At 36.4% G+C, this 19,877-nt stretch overlaps 1 protein-coding gene across 11 annotated transcripts in view; it reads right to left on the reverse strand.

The window, feature by feature from the left end:
* The window catches only part of WDFY3 (WD repeat and FYVE domain containing 3), a 258,056-nt gene that overhangs the window by 45,569 nt on the left and 192,610 nt on the right, over positions 1-19,877 (reverse strand). For 9 of the 11 annotated variants that reach the window (XM_058547432.1, XM_058547433.1, XM_058547434.1 and 6 more), the window contains 9 exons: positions 17,281-17,380; positions 15,151-15,311; positions 14,018-14,247; positions 12,778-12,887; positions 10,998-11,180; positions 9,628-9,785; positions 8,462-8,539; positions 6,799-7,026; positions 1,439-1,492 (listed from right to left, as the gene is read on the reverse strand). In XM_058547432.1, coding sequence (XP_058403415.1) covers positions 1,439-1,492; positions 6,799-7,026; positions 8,462-8,539; positions 9,628-9,785; positions 10,998-11,180; positions 12,778-12,887; positions 14,018-14,247; positions 15,151-15,311; positions 17,281-17,380 — 1,302 coding nt within the window. The remainder of the gene's footprint in view (positions 1-1,438; positions 1,493-6,798; positions 7,027-8,461; positions 8,540-9,627; positions 9,786-10,997; positions 11,181-12,777; positions 12,888-14,017; positions 14,248-15,150; positions 15,312-17,280; positions 17,381-19,877) is intronic. The other 2 variants (XM_058547436.1, XM_058547439.1) reach the window with 1 other exon arrangement.

Here is a 19,877-nt window from a genome sequence, read left to right on the forward strand (position 1 = left end):
ATTTGTATTTATCTTAAAAACAGGTTCTCCAACTGACCTAAACTTTTTTTTCCTGAAAACCATAAGACAATGAAAAATTAAGGTCTAAAATTTCCTACAAAAATATAAAACCAGAAGGAAAAGCTTTTATGTATAAAGGTTTCTCCATCTGAATTAGATCCAGACTTTGAATTAACAATTAATAAAAAGATGGAATTTGAAACATGTTTTAAAACCTTCCCTTTCTAAACATTATTTTACTTTTCCTTTCCTGTGAATAAGCATATCTAATTAAAAATATTCTATCAGCCTACTCTTCAAACTCAAGTAGTCAATATGTATTGTCTACTCTAATACTTATTTCAAGCAAGACTTTTTTTTTAAAAAATGATTTCCAACTAAATTGGAAAACAAGTGTCTAATTTCTTGGAACATTTAGACTAAAATACTGAACCAATTTTGAGATAAAAGGATACCTAACTAAAGCCACGTTGCCCTTCTTTCACTTCCAGTAAAGTCCGAGAATAAAGACAGCTATAAGCTAGCTGAGGAATGATATGCAGCAAATGGAAATTGAAATATATTACATCACACAGGAAAGTATTACAATCATATTACAATTACGGAAGGATCAATCTGATGAGCAAACCAATAAGAATATTGCAATATTTTTGAAATGAAAGAAAGGTAGTAAACTTTATACTGTAACAATTCTTCTATATGAGGTATAACAATTATCTTCAACTCAAAATTGTTCATTTCTAAAAAAGATGAAAGCACAGTTAGTGATGGGCAAGACAATGAATTGACAGATGGGGGACAACATCTACCTGGTTACTGTCTTCATACACAGATTGCAACTGGGAACTATAAACACTTTTCCTTAAATATTTTGAGGTACATTTCTGTGTTCTAAAGAACTACATTATTTATTGAATTACGTACTCAATCTTTCTAGAAAAAGAAAATTATATATTTTTAAACTAATTAAGATCAAATTGTATTTTAAAAAGTGATCATACCCTCTTAGTTTCCATTAGTTCCTTCTGATGGAAAAAATAATTTTAAAAGAGGATACCCTTGCATTTTCAAAATACACACTGTTTACTGTCTAGAAGAATTAAATGAGTGAAAAAGAAGTTGAAGGTGTCAGGCTGCCCATTACTAACACGCGTCAGAACTTGTTAGTGGATGGTGAAGCGGTGCACACTTTACGGGGAGAGCAGTGAGTACTCAGCCTGTTAGTGAGCGGCAGACAGACCCTAGAAAGCTAATTAGAACAAAGCCCATAAAGACGAGAACATCTCTCAGCATGAACGAAACCAACTTTTCAACTTTAAGGAACTTACAGAAAGAACAAACTGAAAGTCAATTATTTTAAGTTAGTCTAGTCTACCATGCATTAAAAAGAAAAAAACTGCAAGTATTTTGCATTCTTTTATGGTAACTTGTGTTTTACCTTTTGAGGAATGATATCATCGGGTGTCTCAGGCTGTTTACTTGGGATCTCAGACTGAAAACAGGGTATTAAGTATAGACACATCAGAAAAAAAAAAACATAAAGAACAACACAAAAATAAATTTTTCTAGATGATTGTATGAAATAAGGAATATGTACTCACTCAAAGAAAATTAACATGACATCCTAAGCTGCTTGAAATAATCACTTAGCATCTTGTGATTATTTCTCAGTTATCCAAAGTAGTTTTAAAGTAAAACAAATGTGCTAAAATTCTCAAGGCTACTGAACAGGACAAACTTAAAAATCACATAGACAAAACTTCAGCACGGGCTGACACTGTCATGGATGATTGACAGACAACTCTACATGGCTTCAAAACGAAAAAACTGAAAAAGGAAAAACCTAGGTAACAGAACCTAATGCTAGCTATTATCTTCCACCTCCTTTTCACTGTGCTTATCCCCAGATCTGTTCTGTAACAGGAGCCCCTGATTTACAGTATTATTTACAATACCCCATACCACAAACATCACTGAGTGCTTGCTAGTGAACAAAACATTTTCCCATCGAAGCCCCAGGACCTACTGCCTTCACAGCTATCACCCCGGAAAGTCTGAGAGCAGACTGGAACATCAGCCCCCAAACCAAAAGTTTTTGTAAAGAGTATGTTTTAAAGAATTAGGCGGTTGCTTTATATTTTATTCTCAGAATAAAATCCCAATTAACAACAAGGCAATTTCTGTTGAGCTGTAGTGTGTGGCTTATACATGTAAACACACAGATAGCTACAAACAGACAATAATGCACCCAAGAACTACTTCCAATTTTTCTTCTTTTCCCCAGTTTATATCTAGAAATGACTTCTAGTACCTTTCTCTACAGTAAACATAAGCAGGCAAAATGTTTTCACAAATGTTTGCTTCCCTAGGCAAAACAGACACTGGACTACTTGGCGTACTTTCAAATACTTCACATGGTTTTAGTAAACCTTTCTCTTTCAAACTTTCAAAAGCATACTTGTATTGAAGAATAATCTTTAAAATATACTTTCACGCTCTCTTCCTTGGTAAGCACTTGGGTTACACGAGTGTATACTACCCATCTGTTAAAATTTACTGAATGTATGCTTAGCATTTACATGTTAATCAAAAATTATAAACAAATATTAAACTCTAATTATTGATATGTACGTGGAAGTGTTTAGGGGTGAAGGATACTGATTCTGCAACTCACGAAATTCATAAAAAAACAGGATAGATTGCTGGATAGACATGTAATAAACCAATATAGTGAAATGGACCAATTACTATTGTCAAACCCAACTTTGATGTCCTCTATACATATAACCCCAATCAGAATGTGGGCAGGGTCTCACAGGTACACTCCTGTATTCTCCCTGCAGCATAGGGTGCAGTGCTGGTTTAATACATATTTGCTCACTGATCCACTGACTGAGGTTCTTATTGTACTAAAAGGCACAGCATTCAATAGCAAAGATACATCTTATACCAAGAATTTTAAGATTATCATAGCTCTCTTTTATCATAGCTCTCTTTTATTTAAAAATTTTAAAAGTAAATTATTATAATTCTGGTTATACAGAAATCTAAATTTTTCGAAGTCACAATTTTTAGAAAATAATTTTAGAGTCCTTTTACTTCTAATTTTTTATAATGCTGGCAATGGAATTTCCTGAATGAGTTGCTTAATTTCTATGAGTCCTGTGACATCTATATATTATATAAAAATATATGAAGAGGTAGCCATAAGAGAGTCCCTTAATTATAAAAGAGAGCTTCAGGTAGGTCATTTACCCTTCTGCCTCAAGCAGCCCAACATTAATAGGCAGACAGCAAGGTCTTTACCCTCACGATATTTGCAAAGACTAATAAATTTGTTCGAGATTATTATTCTGTGAAAATAAGGCGATTACAGAATTAAAACCTAGCTTTAGCATTTAAATATGATTTTTTCAAAATGGCAAAATACAAAATCTTATTCTCCTTCCTTACGATTCAGAGTAACGAGACAATTACTTAATAACAATCAGATTTTGTATTTTCATCATATCCCAGGCTCACATCTTAACAGTATCTATACCTGATATTATTATTTGAAATATAGAATTACAGTGCAGTTTAGTATAGCTGTTTTAGTTATGAAAATTACCCCCCAAGGCAAATCACTGTGCAGAAAGGATAAATTATTTTCATGTGAGAATACAAAATTTTCCATATGTACCTAATTTTTCACAGGACAGAATTATCATTACTGTTGCATTTATTAAAATAATTTTATTTGATGAACTTTCAAAGTTTTTTAGTCTACAGCAAATAAAACACTAAAATGTCCTGTATTCTACTAACAAACATCTAATCTAAAAATCAAGAAGTTCAAAACTTACAACAATAGATAAGCTATTTTTTATATAGTATGGAATATTATCAAGGTTTAAGAAATAAAACATTAATGACTAAAGAAATAATCACTTGTTTACTTTTAACACATCAAAGACTTAAAACAAGAAAATAACTTTTTAATCATCACTGTATTCTTTCAGCTTAAGCAATAGGACTAAAATCTTAAATGTTTCTTAGAAACAATAATTATTCTTAATAAATAAGGCAAAAAATCAAATCATTTGCCCTTGTTCCAGGTAAAGCCTGTTTACCTATCAAGAGGCTTCAAAAGCAATTTTTAGGTTGGCACATATGTGTTATATTGCAAAAAGCACTAACTATATTTTATGAACATGTACGCAGGAGGGCAACACATTTATGGGAGTCGAAAAGGAAGAAATGATTGATCAGCTTAGGGTAGAGGTGGGTTTACTATGAAGTTAATGAAGTTTCAACTTCAATGGCCCTCACTTCCCATGGGCTTCATTCAAAACCCTGGAAGAGGGGCCCTAGTAATTTTATATTCATAATTTTGTACTCTTTTTCTTATAGAACCCTCCTCCAAGTTGTATAAACTTTAGGTCCCATAAAATTTGGGCTCTAGCCCTTTTTAGTGGAAAAAGTTCAGAATCAGGAAAATTCTATAGAATGCTGAACAGGAAGCAATGGATAAAATCTATAACTTAGGAAAAGAGAGTGCCGGTGGTCGACTTATTCAAGATTTATTAGATTCTAGGTACTATGTTAGCATTAGAGAGACAAAACATAGTCTATGGTTTCTGTCTGGAAGAAATTCACTGTCTACAGAAAAGGTCACAAAACTGCCAAACACTGGAATCTTTTCTTTTTCAAAAGTGATTCAACTTCTGAGGAACTGTCAACCTACACTCTTTTACTCCACTACATAGTAGCTGTGACCTAGAAGGGGTTCCTTAACTTTTCTAGGTTTTTATTCCTCATCTATAAAATTGGGATAATAATACTAACTATACTTCAGAGGCTGTTATGAGCCGTAAATGAAGCCACATGTAGACTGCTCTGCCGAACACCAGAGCTCACTGTGCTTTTAAGTTTTCATTCTTCTTTTTTGATTTCATGATAGAAGTCAGTGGGACAGCAGATGCTTCTACTTTTTGGAATTTTTCTTTGCTGTTAATATTGCCAGATTGCATATTCCAATAAATAAAAGTGGACATTTAATGGTGTTTCAAATTTACAAAATATTTTGAACTAGCAAAACCAAAATAATTATTCATTTGGAAAATTTTATCCCAGCAGATTACCCTTGACTCGTATATGAACTAAGCAGCATGAATTTTGAATTCTGTAACTGTCTCCCCTTCCCACCTTTTTTCCTTTTTTATAAATGTATCTCCAACACTTCTTGACTACATTATATTTTCCAACATGTAACCCATCTGTTAGAAAATGAATTACATATGGTACATAGTTATTTCTGAGACTATCTGTTTAGATTTCACAAGCTGGTGAACTCCTTTGCTTAGGTAAAATGCTAATGATATTAAGGTTATAAGTGTGAACTCTGAATAGGTTATTTTGTTTATATCTGATACAGATGTTTAAATATTCTTTTGTAAAACAAATGACACTGTTACAAAGAAGAAAAGGAGTAGGTAAGATAAAAAATATTATAGTTATATAACTAAAAAGTATATGCCTCAGTTAAATAAAAAACTTAAGGGGCCGGCCCTCTGGTGCAAGTGGTTAAGTGCGCGCACTCTGCTGCAGCGGCCCGGGGTTCGCCGGTTCGGATCCTGGGCGCTCACCGACACATCGCTTGTTAAGCCATGCTGTGGCGGCGTCCCATATAAAGTGGAGGAAGATGGGCATGGATGTTAGGCGTCCCATATAAAGTGGAGGAAGATGGGCACGGATGTTAGCTCAGGGCCCATCTTCCTCAGCAAAAAGAGGAGGACTGGCATCAGATGTTAGCTCAGTGCTGATCTTCCTCACCAAAAAAAAAAATAAATAAATAAAAAACTTAAAAGTACATACTCCAGTTAAATAAAAATAGTGAGTTGGTCACATATTTAGGAAAGCATATTCATCTTATATTTCACTATTCTTCACTATTCTTGAATGTCTAATTAACTGTTAGACACCAAAGAGTTGAATTACTATTCAGAAATGTTATGAGGATTTTCAGAATTAAATTCAGTGGATGTTGTTATACCCTTGTGTTTTCCCTTCTTAAACTTGTAGTGACTCTATTGGGAAAGAATGTATTTCCCCAAAAACATAATTCCTGGACCATTATCAGCTTAGACAAAATTTTTCTGGTGACGTACAAAAATCTGAATGAAGGCTTTGGGAAGGGTAACTTGTCTGAATAAAAAGGAACTTAAGGGCAAATGTTTGTTTTAAGCCTGTGGAGTCAGTTGATAAAGCTTCTCCACATAAATGGAAACATCTACATATTCAGGCTATTATTCTTTAGCTGCTCCGTATGTTTCTTCAAAGAATACTGCTTAGTGCCAACATTTATTTTATTCACTTAACACTCACTTACATAGCGCTTGTTTTGTGCCAGACACTATTCTAAGTACTTTACTAATTTTAACTAACTTAATCTTCCCAACAGCTTTTGAAGTGGAACTAGTATTTTCTCCATTTTAGGCATAAGAAAACAGAAACCTAGAGAGGTTAAATGACCTGTACTAGGTCACTCAGCTAACACAGTGGCAGAGCCAGGTCTTAAACCGGGCAGCCTGGCTCCAGAAGCTGCGATCTAAACCACTCCCCCATGATGTCCCCCTGCTGCACTGCTGCGTCTTCTCAGTCCACCATCACCACCCTGACCTTAGCAATTTAATACAGTTTATCGAATTTTCTAAATTAGGTATTTTAGGTAGTGGACCTAAGAAGGAGAGATGCTTACAAAGGAGGAGGAGGAAAGCGTGAAAGAGCCATCACAGACATTTGGTTCTGCGTACTCACCGCCACAGTCGCCTCTTGTTCTGTTTCTGGCACATAAGGGTAATGGGTATAAAACATGTCATTTCGCACCATTTTTTTCCTCATTCTGCAGGGCCCTTCTGTCATCTCCAACATCCACTTGTCTAGATGGGAACCGATGGGGGGACCCCACAACCCTCGCTCTCGCAACAGCTCGTACTCGATTTGGCACCACTCTTCTGTCACGTACTTCAGGGCATTTTGCTGACGCTAAGGGGAGGGAGTCCAGGTTGGTTTTCAAGCAAAAGCAGGATTAACAATTAAAAGTCTACAAATAACTTAAAACCAAGTTAATACTTGGGAACAAAACCAATCCATATCATTTCAGTCAATATTATAAAAATAAAATTACATTTATTTATGCTTAAAGTAAGCTAACAATTTTGTGAGAAGGTGAGTTTTTTTATGGTGGCCCCAAGGTGATTATTTTAACACCAAATAAATGACAGATGTGTATAGGGTAGAGTGTGCAGTATGGCTGAACAGAGTTGAAAGAACTATGTTACTTGAGCACAGGGTACATGGTAATATTACTTATGAAAATATATTGAAATGGTTAGTCCAGGGTCAGTTAATAAACAAACACAGTAACTAAAGGATGAATCTCTCTCCCACCCCTATATTGTAAAACAGCTACTAGAACAGAGATAGGAGAAAATCTAGGAAATTAGATCAAGAAATATTGCCAACACACTAGATTACTGGTAATCTTGGTAACATGTCCAAAGATTTTAGGTAAAGAAATATAAACATGCAGCTCTGACAGGGAACTTGACATTCATATAAAAATAAAAGAAAAATCATTTTCTATTGGCCACTGGGATAAATCCAAACTATTTTTACTTAAATGGAAATTTATGACTTGGTATAACTTCTTGCTATCTTTCAAATGGAAAGATACATAACATTTCAACAGTAGATCATTATGCAATTTAAGTCTAAGAATAAAGATCTCTTTATACAACTAACAGAAAAGATTATTGAACGAATAAACATGAAATTACATGATAGGAGTTCTTACGTGTTCCTGGGAGGCAGGGGAATCCCCTGTAACAACTAAGTAACTAGTATTATGCCCACAAAATATTAGCAGTTTATCTTTCAGAAATCTTCAACAGACCTAAAACAGTTGTTTTGGAATTTAGGATAAGTTGAATAATTATGCATTCACCAAGAAGCTATCGTTGGATTTATTTTTTACTGACATAATCACCAAGGACCTACAATAAAAAATAACTTTATCTTTTACTGTTTTAGAATTTTAAGAGACTTCTCAGAGACTCTGATGCATATTTTCACAATCTCCTTGTTAAGTCTGAAAGAGAGGGATCTTTCTTACATTTTAATTTTTATTAGGAACAAAGACATGCAATATGTCAGAACTGAATGTCAACAGGATTCAGCTGTGCTGATTTCCAGGGTGCTGCTTTTTAAATGCAGTTTGCCTATAGAAAATCCAAGTTTTTCTATCTTAAAACCAATGGCCAAAGTAGCTATTGGCAGGGATAATTAAAAATCATCATTTGATGATGAATGCAGTTCAGTAACTTACCCTTAAAACGGGTAGGAAGACATCAGGAGAAACAGGGTCCTTTCCCACTTGAGAAACGCAGAACAAACCATTATTATGATTAGGAATTCTTACCTCCTGATGCTCCTTATACTGTGTGTCCACTAAGTCACGAACAACAGCGATATGTGTGAACATCCACTGAGAAATCTCCTAACATTGGATGGAAAAAGAGTCTTAATATTTCATGGATTTCCTGGAATAAATGAGTTAACTAGCCTTGAATTTCATGCTGAATAATCAAATTTATTTTAAAGTACTACTACGAAAAAAAAAAACACAAAAAACTCTGAAAGATTAATTATATGATGAATCTAACGGACGCTTGTGTGATGAACACAGATCTACACACACACGCCTGTGCTCCTATAAGAAAGGGCTTGCTGCTCCAGCTGCTGGGAGTGCTGTCAGCACCTTCAGAGATCACTCAGCTGCACAGAGCTGCCGGGGCACCCAATAACCAATGACTGGCTGATCGGGGGGCAAGCAGGCTCAGCCTTTTCAGCTCAGTACAGGTCAATCTTGACAGGTCAGTTCAGTCCGAAAGCTACTTAGGTGGGCTGAGGTTGTCACTGGACCTGCACTATAGCTTGACATTTCCCTGTGACCAATCCTGCTTCCTTCTTTTCTCTAGGTATCGACCTAGAGAATATCTAGGTATCGACCACAAGGGCACTCTAATAATCATCCTGCACCCTAAACTCCATCTCAGAGCATGCTTCCTAGGGAACTCAACCTGACACCTGGAATGACTAATACACAATGTTTCTCAGACCCTTTTCACAGTTGCCACTAAAGTTCTGGGATGGCAAAGGAAGTACAATGAGGAAAAAAATTAATGCTGATGAGTTTTAAAAAAAAAACACTCACAGGTATACACAACAAGAAGATAACTAGTAAAAAGCCACTTTGTTCTGCTATTGCTTTAAAATTTACATAATTATCAATAACAAAATTATTGAAAGTTTGGAAAAATTGGGGAAAAATTATCCATATATCAATATCCGAATCTCATCTTATGTCCGGTTATGAATACACAACATTCATAATGCAATTTTATCATAATAAAATGGGAGAAGTTCCCATGATCTCGGTTATTTCTCTTTTCTAAAGCAAAAATGCTGAAAAGTTTCATTTCAAATCATATGCTTGTGCATGTTAAGTGTCTTAGATAAAACATTACAACTAAACCTTGAAATATAAATTTCTAATAATATCATCAATGAAACTAAACAATGTACCTGGGTGGAAAGACTGTGTTTACTAAGACCACTTTCCTTCCGATTCCTTCTTGATCCTGTTAACTTGGAAAGACCAAAGCCGCTGCTGACACGGGACAATTTGGATTGTGTGGTAGGCACTAAAGCTTCTCCTCGACTTATGCATTTCTTTTCATGGGCTATGAAATTAAAATTAGATTATTTTGCAATTTATCCATGTATTTAGTATACTACACGTATTTACAAATGTATTTACAAATACTCCATGTATTCAGTCTTACTTTTAATACTTTCGCATCATGGTTACAAACTACAATTCTGTAGTTATCAAAAGCAGGTTACGTTCCAGATGCAGACATTCTGAGATATTACACATTGACTTGTTGGTGAACTCATATAAGGATAGCTGCTTGACCATTACTGTACTAGCTGAACTTACACTTGACTGAAACTTCACAGCTCTGTGATAACATGCACATTTATTTTAACTATAACCAGTTTCTATGTTAATAATAATTCAGGGGCCAGCCTGGTAGTGCAGCGGTTAAGTGTGCGCACTCCACTGCAGTGGCCCGGGGTTGGCAGGTTCCGATCCTGGGCAAGCACTGACACACCGCTTGTCAAGCCATGCTGTGGTGACATCCCATATACAGTGGAGGAAGATGGGCACGGATGTTAGCCCAGGGCCAATCTTTCTCAGCAAAAAAAGAGGAGGATTGGCATCGGATGTTAGCTCAGGGCTGATCTACCTCTCACACACACACAGAAAATAATAATAATAATAATAATAATAATAATAATAATAATTCATAATCCCCTAGCTAAAATCTTTGGTGCTGGGTATACTTTGGAATTTAGAATGTTTTGGATTTTAAAAAGGTGATATGGTACATATATTGTATATTATATAATAACATCCAAGTATCTAGGGTAATAAACCATAATTTAACTTATTAACATTTCTGCAGCAAAACGTATGAATATTCATACCAAGTAGAATAAATATAGGTTAGGTTTTACTACTAAGTGAGCTGTGGCACTAAATTAATGGAAAAAACCTTGGGTTTCAGGGCTTTTTCAATTTCAGAATTATAGATAAAGGATTGTGCACTTGTAGTCAAGATGGTGACCATACTAAAGCTGTGAGCAATGTATTATTTTCTAAACTCATGGATGCCTGATGTATAACACATCTTGGATTTTTAAAAAAGTCTAAGAAAAGCTAAATCTCAGCATAATCATTCTAGAACGGGTTATACTGTATTGATTTTCATTTCTACTGCCATCATAATATCCTTTTGGGAAAGCTTTAATTACCTATCTAAAATGCACCCCTATACAACCGCCGTGAACGAGTCTCTCAGTCACATGACCTCTGTGGGCCTTCTTACCCAAATGATTCTGCCAGCACTTCAATCCAGCTTCTTCGATGAGTGGCCTTGCCACAGCTATGTCCACATGGCCCCTCTCATTCACAGGTAGAGTGACTTTGAAAAGCTCCTCCAAGACTTGTTTCTTACTATGTATCAATTCAGTCCAAACTCTGTTGACAGCTTTTATGAGAAGCTGACGCCCTAGGAAACAAAAAAAAATCAACTGATCAAAAACACAATATAAGGGTAGTTAGTATTTTTCTTCATGTTTTACATCTAAGAATTTCAATTACAGTACTTAATTGTCAAAAAAAATGCTTCATATCATATGTAGCTCAGTAAAAAAGATTATCAGACAACCAAAAATGTGGGTGGCTACTTGGAAAACTTAAAAAAATCTTTATATTCATGCAAAAAGACTGCATTTCTGTTTATAAAATTGGGAATTACATACATATTTCATTGTCTAGCTTCTTCTATATAAGAAAAGAACTTACCTCCCATTTAAAAGTAATTTTTAGATCTGAATATTTAAAGTAAGTTCAAAATTAAAAAAATTTGTGTGTGTGTGTGAGGAAGATTGGCCCTGAGCTAATATCTGTGCCAGTCTTCCTCTATCTTGTATGTGGGACGCTGCCACAGCATGGCTTGATGAGTGGTGGGTAGGTCTCCACTTGGGATCCGAACCCACGAACCCCGGGCCGTGGAAGTAGAGTGCTCGAACTTACCCACTATGCCATTGGGCCAGCCCTAAGTTCAAAATTAAGTTACTTGTTCTTGAATATTTTGAAAAGGAAAGCAATAATAAACAAATATTTTTAAAGAGTTTTACTACTAAATTCCATCCTGCTTTGGACTCCTTGCTCATTTGTCTGACTCCTGCTCGAGACCAGTGCATCTTTAGCAAGCATCAGAACCACCCGGAGAGCTTGTTAAAACAGATCGCTGGTTTCCACTCCCAGAGTTTCTCATTCAGTAGAGCCGAGTGGGACCAGAGAATCTGCTTTTCTAACAAGTTCCCAAATGATGCTGATGCTGATGTTGCTCATCTGAGCACCTCACTTGGAGAACCAATGTTCTAAACTGTCAGTTCGTTGAGGGAGTGAAAATAATCACTGTGTCCTCAGAGTCCGCGGTTCAAGAACTTTTGGTGAAAAGATGAGAGACTAAATTAATGCTTACATGAACAAAAGAATGAGTGCTAGACTTCCAAAGGATAAAATCATATGTAAAACTACCACACTGTATTGCTGGGGAGACAGACACTACCATTAATTATCTCATCTTTTTCACTAAACCATGTGGAAATAAGAAATCAATCCACCCAAAGACTTTCACACACACTACTTACAAAATCAGTGGGAAAACTAAATTAAAAAAGAGCGAGAGAATAAAAAAGAATAAAAATGGTAGTACTGACACCCTGTCTCAAGCAACATTTGCCTCTAAAGTGATATGCCTAACACTACCAAAAGGCAGCTCTCGTTATGGTAAGTGCCCAGTTAATATTTACACTACGAATTATGCAAATGTAAATACCACCAAGTCTCCTAGCGTTATTACAAAATGTTGAGGGTTAACAATACCAGTGGTTAGTGTTCTTCCCATCTTGGCATAAGGAGGTGTACAGCTAGCATGTTGGTGTTTGTCGGTGGGCATACTGGTGTATGTACAAGTGTGCCCCACTGGGAGATTGGTTGTCAATGCTGGCAGTTTCTAAAGCCAAATTTTTTTGTTATATTTTAAAAATCGGAAATAAATGAGTGGGGAGAGAGGGAAAAAAAATTGAGGTAATTACCTTCACTAATATCTTGGCTGTAACCACCATCTGGTTCAATGTCAGAGGGAATCATAATGTGCCATGTAGTCATGCGAGCTTCTGCTTCTAGTCCAAATCCATCCACGTTGCTGAAAAATTCCAGTCAGTTTAAACTACATGAAGAGAATGATTGTAGCTGAAAACTATAATGACTAAGTATTACTCTGCAGACTCAAGTAAACGCTGGCTCTACCACCAAGTTCCATAATTGGCAGACAGACATTCAGCAGATGCACAAAACAGAACTTATAGTTTACCTTGAAAATGCCATTTTTAAGGGGTGATTTCACAAATTCACTTGAGTAAATGTAATTAAACTAAACTATACCATCAAGATGAGCATCTTAATATTTAAGATGCTTTTTAATCACTCTTAAGATTTTTACCTAAAAATTACAAAAAGTTATTTTAGGAACATTCTCCTTATATGCCTGTGCCCCGCTCCAGCCTCTTATCTCATCACTCTTCTTCAGTAGCAGTGAAACACTTGCAGTTCCCCAGATGTGCCATGTTCCTTCTTCCCCCTGGACAATCACACAGACAGCTTCTTTCTTCCTACACTACTCTTCCCCATCCTCTTTGCAGGGGTAACCTCCTTCCTCCTCAACCAGGTTCAAGATGCAACTCAGCAGGTGTTTCTTCCAGGTCAGGGGCCTGTTACACGCTCCCAAAGCACCGTGCTTCTAGCAGAGCGCCCAGCATACCTGACTGGTCTTGCTTAGTTATCTGCCTTCCGTCCTAGACTGCATGCTCCGAGACCCTGCCACAGCATCTTTCTTGCTCACATTTCATCCCAGTTACTAATTCCATGCCTGGCCCCCAGCAGAGACTAAAGAAATACCTGTCTAGTAATCAATGGAAAAATACTAATTTCACCCATTTAACATATAACATTGCATTTATCACTGGATCCCTTTCTTTTTAGCCCCTCTTAACCTCCAAAAATGTGTGTTTTATTTACTTTAAAAAAACACTTTCTTTTTTAAATTATATACATGACATATGGTGATTAATAAAAAATTTAAAGATATAGAAAATTTAAAAAAAAATACTCATTATTTCATTGCAAATACGTAACACTTGTCTTTTACCTTTTGCATGGGAGTTTTAAATAAAACTGAGATTAAAGGAAAAAGAAATGTTACTACCAAAAAAGTAGAACAAAGAGTACTGGTGAAATAATATCAAAGACACGACAAAATGAACTTAAAGGAGTTACCTTCCAACATGTAGATTAATAAGGCAGTGAGCGAGACAGCTGATGAACTCTTGGTCATGGTTCCCAGGTCCCAGGATCAAGTTCCTGTTCACAGTCAGGACCCTGAGCGAATCCAGGAGAGCTACTTGCTGCGGCACGGTTTTGTGTGCCCGTGAGAACTGGTACAAGATGGTCCTGTTGAGGCAGTGATAAACCGCATCCAGTGATAATCCCTGCGATCTTCTTTTTGACTAAAGATATGAAAGATACTTTATTTAGTAAAATGGACAAAAAGAAAAGATCTGCTTATCACTCACATATGAACATTTATTAAGTTTATGTACCAGATGCCACACTAAGTCCTGGGGTGCTAAGTTAAAAACTTGCTATTATGAGGTTCAGAACCCAAGAGACACATAAATATAACTTAACGAGATGAGTGTTACGTAAAAATACATCTCCTAGTGAGGAGAGCTGTGACACTCCTGTGGGGAGAGCAGCACCCCCGAGAACATGAGGAAGTGCCATCTGGGTAGAGCTCCTACCACATAAGTTTTATTAGGTTAAATGATCTCTACTCAAAATTATTGGAAAAAATTATCTAAAATTAACATTTTAGAAGAAGTAAAAAACTTCTTTTGACATTCTAGTTTCATCCCCTCACTTGAGAACATTTCTTTTTGGCTTAAATACAAATTTGTCTCTTAAAAAATTCTTGTATCTTGGTAAAGATTCAATTACAAGAAGAGAATATTCTTTTAATATCAACTCTTCATGCTGTCAGCCTTTACACACTGATGTATCATACTGTAAAAAATCTATCAAATTGTATTAACTTATTTAAACCCAAAGGAAGCTGTCTAGCTATCTGGGCAGCAAAGAGCAATACCAGTGGGAGGTCAGTGAGAGCCCACAGCTTGACAGAATGAGGCAACTTTACAAGGACACACTGGCTTCAGGCTATGGGGAAGGGGGGAGGGTTACAAGTCTAAGGGAGGGTTACAAGTCTACATTTTGTATTCACTTTTAATAAGCTGAGCTCTATATTAAATGTTAACATTCATTATCTTATTAGTTACACTTATTTGACACCTTAGGCAAAGTTTTTCAATAGGAAAACATGTACTCTACAACTAATAGTGACAATGGATTACCTGTGCAATTAGTTGAATTATAAAATCTATAAGAAGTTTAGATTCTTTGTTGAACATGCCTTGCCAAAGCTTGTCCACCACACGTTGTGTGAAATAAAACACATTGTTCACCAATACCTGGTAGCTTCCTCCACTGGTAATAGGCAGAGATGCATCTTCCCCTAAATTCCAGCAGGAAAAAAATGTCTAAGAAAATTGATATCTACCAGCACAAGACCAGATCCTCAAACACATCAGGCTAAGGCAAAATGAGTACATCTACTACATTTAGAAATAAGACCACTAGCTCTTAGGTACTACTTTAAGAAAATGATGTTCATGGTTAGAAATCATGATAAATGGTGGAAGAAATAACTTGTACAGGATAAGTGTTAGGATTGAGACTGTGAAGTCTCTTACTGCCTTAAGACAGTCTGTGACAAGCAAACAGTTCTTCAACTTGAACTGTCAGCGTGAGACGATCTCCGTTTGAGAGAAAAATTAAGTCAATAATTTGACTTAATTGATTCTGTGTAACTAATAAAGGGTAAAACAAACCATCAAACAAAACTCTATGTGTGAGTACACCTGTAATAGCAATGAAGCAGTATAGGCAAAGGAGAGATTCAGAAGAATTGGAAAAATAAACTACAATCGGTGGTGGTGGTGGTGCCAAACGGTTCCTTTCACCTCCTCCAGGATTACCATCAGCACTGTTTTTCTTTAAAAGCTACCACAATGTCTTCAGTCTGCTTGAGATGTACATATTGCTTCAAGACTAATCCTCCTCCTAACCAGAATGCCCCTCTAAGCCCCTCCTTTCTAGAAATTCTGGAGCCTCCACTGATTGTGATTATTCCCACCTAATTCTAAATTACTCCATTATGCAAAACTCTTCACTTTGTGTCTGTATGTAGTAAGATGATACTACATAAGTAAGATTCTCAAGTGATAAAAACAAATACAAAATTTAACTTGACAACATGCTTTGAGAGTTGCACGTTATGATAATACTAAAGATATCTTGGCAAATCTACTTTGAAAAAAATGATAATTTAATAGCATGGAGGTTCTATGATTAATATTATTACTAGAACTTAAGTAGCAAATATACTAAATCATTACTTTTCCTTCTCCTTTAAATTCTATCAGTGTTTTACATATAAATGTTACCTCCATTGTAAATGTATCAAATTTTATATTTTTATTCCAACAAGATAGAAACATACAGAAAAAATATTTTAATGTGTTTTGAATTTATGTCCTGGAATCCATCCTAAGAATTACATATATATATACCTATGACCCAACAATTCCACTCATAGATACATACTCAACATATATGTATAAACATTGTACACATGTGGCCTATAGGAACAAGAATGTTTATAGCAACTTTATTTCCAATTGTCTCAAACTGGAAACTACTAAATGCCCATTAACAGCAAAATGGATAAATTTAGATATTCATATGATGGATTACCACATAGTGATGAAAATAAATGGACTCTTACTACATTGCAACAACATGGATAAATCTCACAAAGATAATGTTGAGTGTAAGAAGCTAGACTAAAAAGAATACACACTGTATTCCATTTATATAAAGTTCAAAAGCAGGGAGAATAAATCTGTTGTTTTAGAAGTTGGGACAGTGACTGAGTGAGTAGCAACCGGGTCCGGGCAGGAGGGGAGTTTCCAGGGGTGCTGGTAGTACATTTTTATCTGAGTGGTTTTACACAGACATGTTGTCTCGGTGATAATTCATGGAACTCTACATTTATAATTTATTTGTAAGTATATTACAATGAATAATTTTCAAGTATTAGATATTCATAAAAATACAACCTGTTCTTGTAATATGGTTTTTAAAACATGTTTTCTTTTTCCTTGTCCTCTTCCTGCCATCCCTGAGTGTCCACATGTGGACAAGCACCTTAAGTACTTCCTGTTGATGGTTCTTTATCCCGGATTCAAAGGAAAGAGCTGGATGGGTCTTTTCCTCATTATAGAAAAATACCAATGAGAGGAGAAAATGCATAGAAAAGAAGGAAAGAGATGAAGTTAAAAAGGAGATATACCTGTGGTTTAGATAGAGAAGGAGAGTGATTATAGGTAGTTTTATAAAGTGAAAATAAAACATAGCATTACCCAATAACACATCAGCTGCAAGCAAATGGTCCATCACACTATCCAGAATGTAAGTCTGAAATTCTTTTTGCTGAGTTCTCGTCGATCTTTCAGGGGAAGCCTAATCGATAAAATTTAGAATTAGAAACAGAACTAAACAAAGATCCAGGACTGTGTTTCTGACCATGTTATAAGAGTGGGTTTAAGAACACTTCTGCTTTATGCATTTAAAATTAAAATCTGCTCCATTAAAAAAATTCATTTCTTTCTATTCTGACTTTTAAGGTGGTACTGATAAAGGTTTAAAAGGAGCAGTTAAAATCTGACTTCTACCTTCAGATCAAAGATATTATTCTAAGGATTCAAAAACCAATGGCTAAACCAAAGTTGTAACAACATTTCTCAGTTGCTGATAAGACATATTTATTTTGTTTTAAAAATGACAAAATATGGGCCTAATAACAGTTAAAAGAACACTAGTGCTTAGGAGTTTGGTTTGATATTAGAATAATTTGGGAAAAAGTGAAGGACCTGTGAATACTTTTAATCTTAATAAATTTTCACGCGTAGTTCAAGCGATTAACACAACAGCGAGCAGGACAGTTGTGACCAAGGCCTGCCTACTCCTCGTGCTGACGGCACGCTGAGACCCCACCCCTGCCAACTGAAGAGACAGTGAGAACTTTTAAGAAATAAGCAGCAGACTGACAGGTCTATGAGGATTATCTGGTAATCAGATCATATATCATTTTATCAAACAGCTTACTTAATCTACAAATTTACAAGTAATTTAAAATTTACTTAAGAAATTTACTAAGGAGTAAGCTCCTTAGTAAGTAAGGAGGATTTAAACACCCCTGAAGACAAGAGTCCTCATTCAGGATCATAATCAGTTGAAAGTGGTTAATGGGATAAATAATAATGAATAGGGTTTATCAAATTTTAACTAGACAAAGTTTAGGAGTCTGAAAAACAGAAGGACCACAGAACATACATAAATAGCTTGATAAATCAACAATATTTATTTTTACTTAGTTAAAAAATATTCTTTTGTATTCTATAAGGATTTAAGGCTGGCTCAATTACCACTAGGCATTCAATCCTCTGATTTCTCTCACTGAAGCCGTTAACACAAGTGATCATGACCCAGAATTTACACTTGTTATTGGCCCTAACTGCCAAGTTCAAATGTTCTTGCTGAGATTTATAGTAGCCTAACTTTTAAAGGATTTGAGATTTTATGAATGCATGTATAGTTGTCTCTGACATGTTTTTTTTAAATAATTTATTGGACTACTATTACGTACAGAGACAGTGCTTAGTTTTCCATACATTATCTCATTTAATCCCCAAAATATCCCTTTGAAGTAGTAGGTACTATCACCCCCATTTTAGAGATAAGGTGACTTAGGCTTAGAGAGGTGAAGTCACTCGGTCAAGCCCCAGCTAGGATTCAAACCTCAGTTTCTTAGATGCCCAAGTTCACGGCCTCACCTGCTATACCATACTCCTGCAGCTCTACTAACAATCTCCATCTTGAAGCTAACAAGTGCACAACAAGAGCAACTATGCTACCTGTCCTCATCAGCCTTTCAGATAAAGCTGGTTGGCCCACCAGACAACCAGGATGAGTTCAGGGCAGAATGAAGACAGGGTAAGCACTAGGATCGGCTCTGGCCTCTGGCTGTCAGATCCGTCTTCTCGGTGAAAACAGTGAAGTCAGTCAACATCAGTCTTCAAAGAATCACAGCCTCCTTTGGAGGCCTGGGGACACCACGCAGAATCTTCGTGCACACGGGCCAGACAGCCCATGGGCGTCTGCTGCCCATGGTGAGAGCACGGCGGCTCTGGGAGGAAGGTCTTTGGTATTCTGCTGTGCTTCTATGGGCTGAAGCCTTTAAAGAAGAGGATTTTGAGCTTCTTGGTTCTGACAGCAGTATTCCTCTTGGCTGATTTCTCTTCTCTGTTATTTTTTTTTTTTTTTTTTTTTTTTTTTTTTTTGTGAGGAGATCAGCCCTGAGCTAACATCCGCCAATCCTCCTCTTTTTTTTTGCTGAGGAAGACGGCCCTGGGCTAACATCTGTGCCCATCTTCCTCCACTTTATATGGGACGCCGCCACAGCATGGCTTACCAAGCAGTGCGTCGGTGCGCGCCCGGGATCCGAACCAGCGAACCCCGGGCCGCCGCAGCGGAGCGCGCACACTTAACCGCTTGCACCACCGGGCCGGCCCCCCTCTTCTCTGTTATTTTATAGTGTTCTCTTCACCCACTTCTGTCATGTTTTTTTGCTTATTTATTTCCCCGCAGTCAACCAGGGTGGGTTTCACTCTGATGTGAATGGGGAGGTCTTTTAAAAGACGGCTGGAATAGAGAGTAATGAACTCCTCAGACGATGGAAAACTGCTTACGGTATCAGACAAGCAGACACTCCACTCAGCCCCCTTAGTTTCATTATCTTTCCTTCAGGTGTAGACAAATACTTTTTTTTTTTTTATTGATGTTTTCATGGTTTCTAACATTGTGAAATTTTGGGTTGTACATTTTTGTTTGTCCATCACCACATATATGACTCCCTTCACCCCTTGTGCCCACCCCCCACCCCCACTGCCCGGGTAAC

This window comes from Diceros bicornis, chromosome 8 (genome assembly GCF_020826845.1).
Source record: "Diceros bicornis minor isolate mBicDic1 chromosome 8, mDicBic1.mat.cur, whole genome shotgun sequence".
Classification (NCBI taxonomy): domain Eukaryota; kingdom Metazoa; phylum Chordata; class Mammalia; order Perissodactyla; family Rhinocerotidae; genus Diceros; species Diceros bicornis.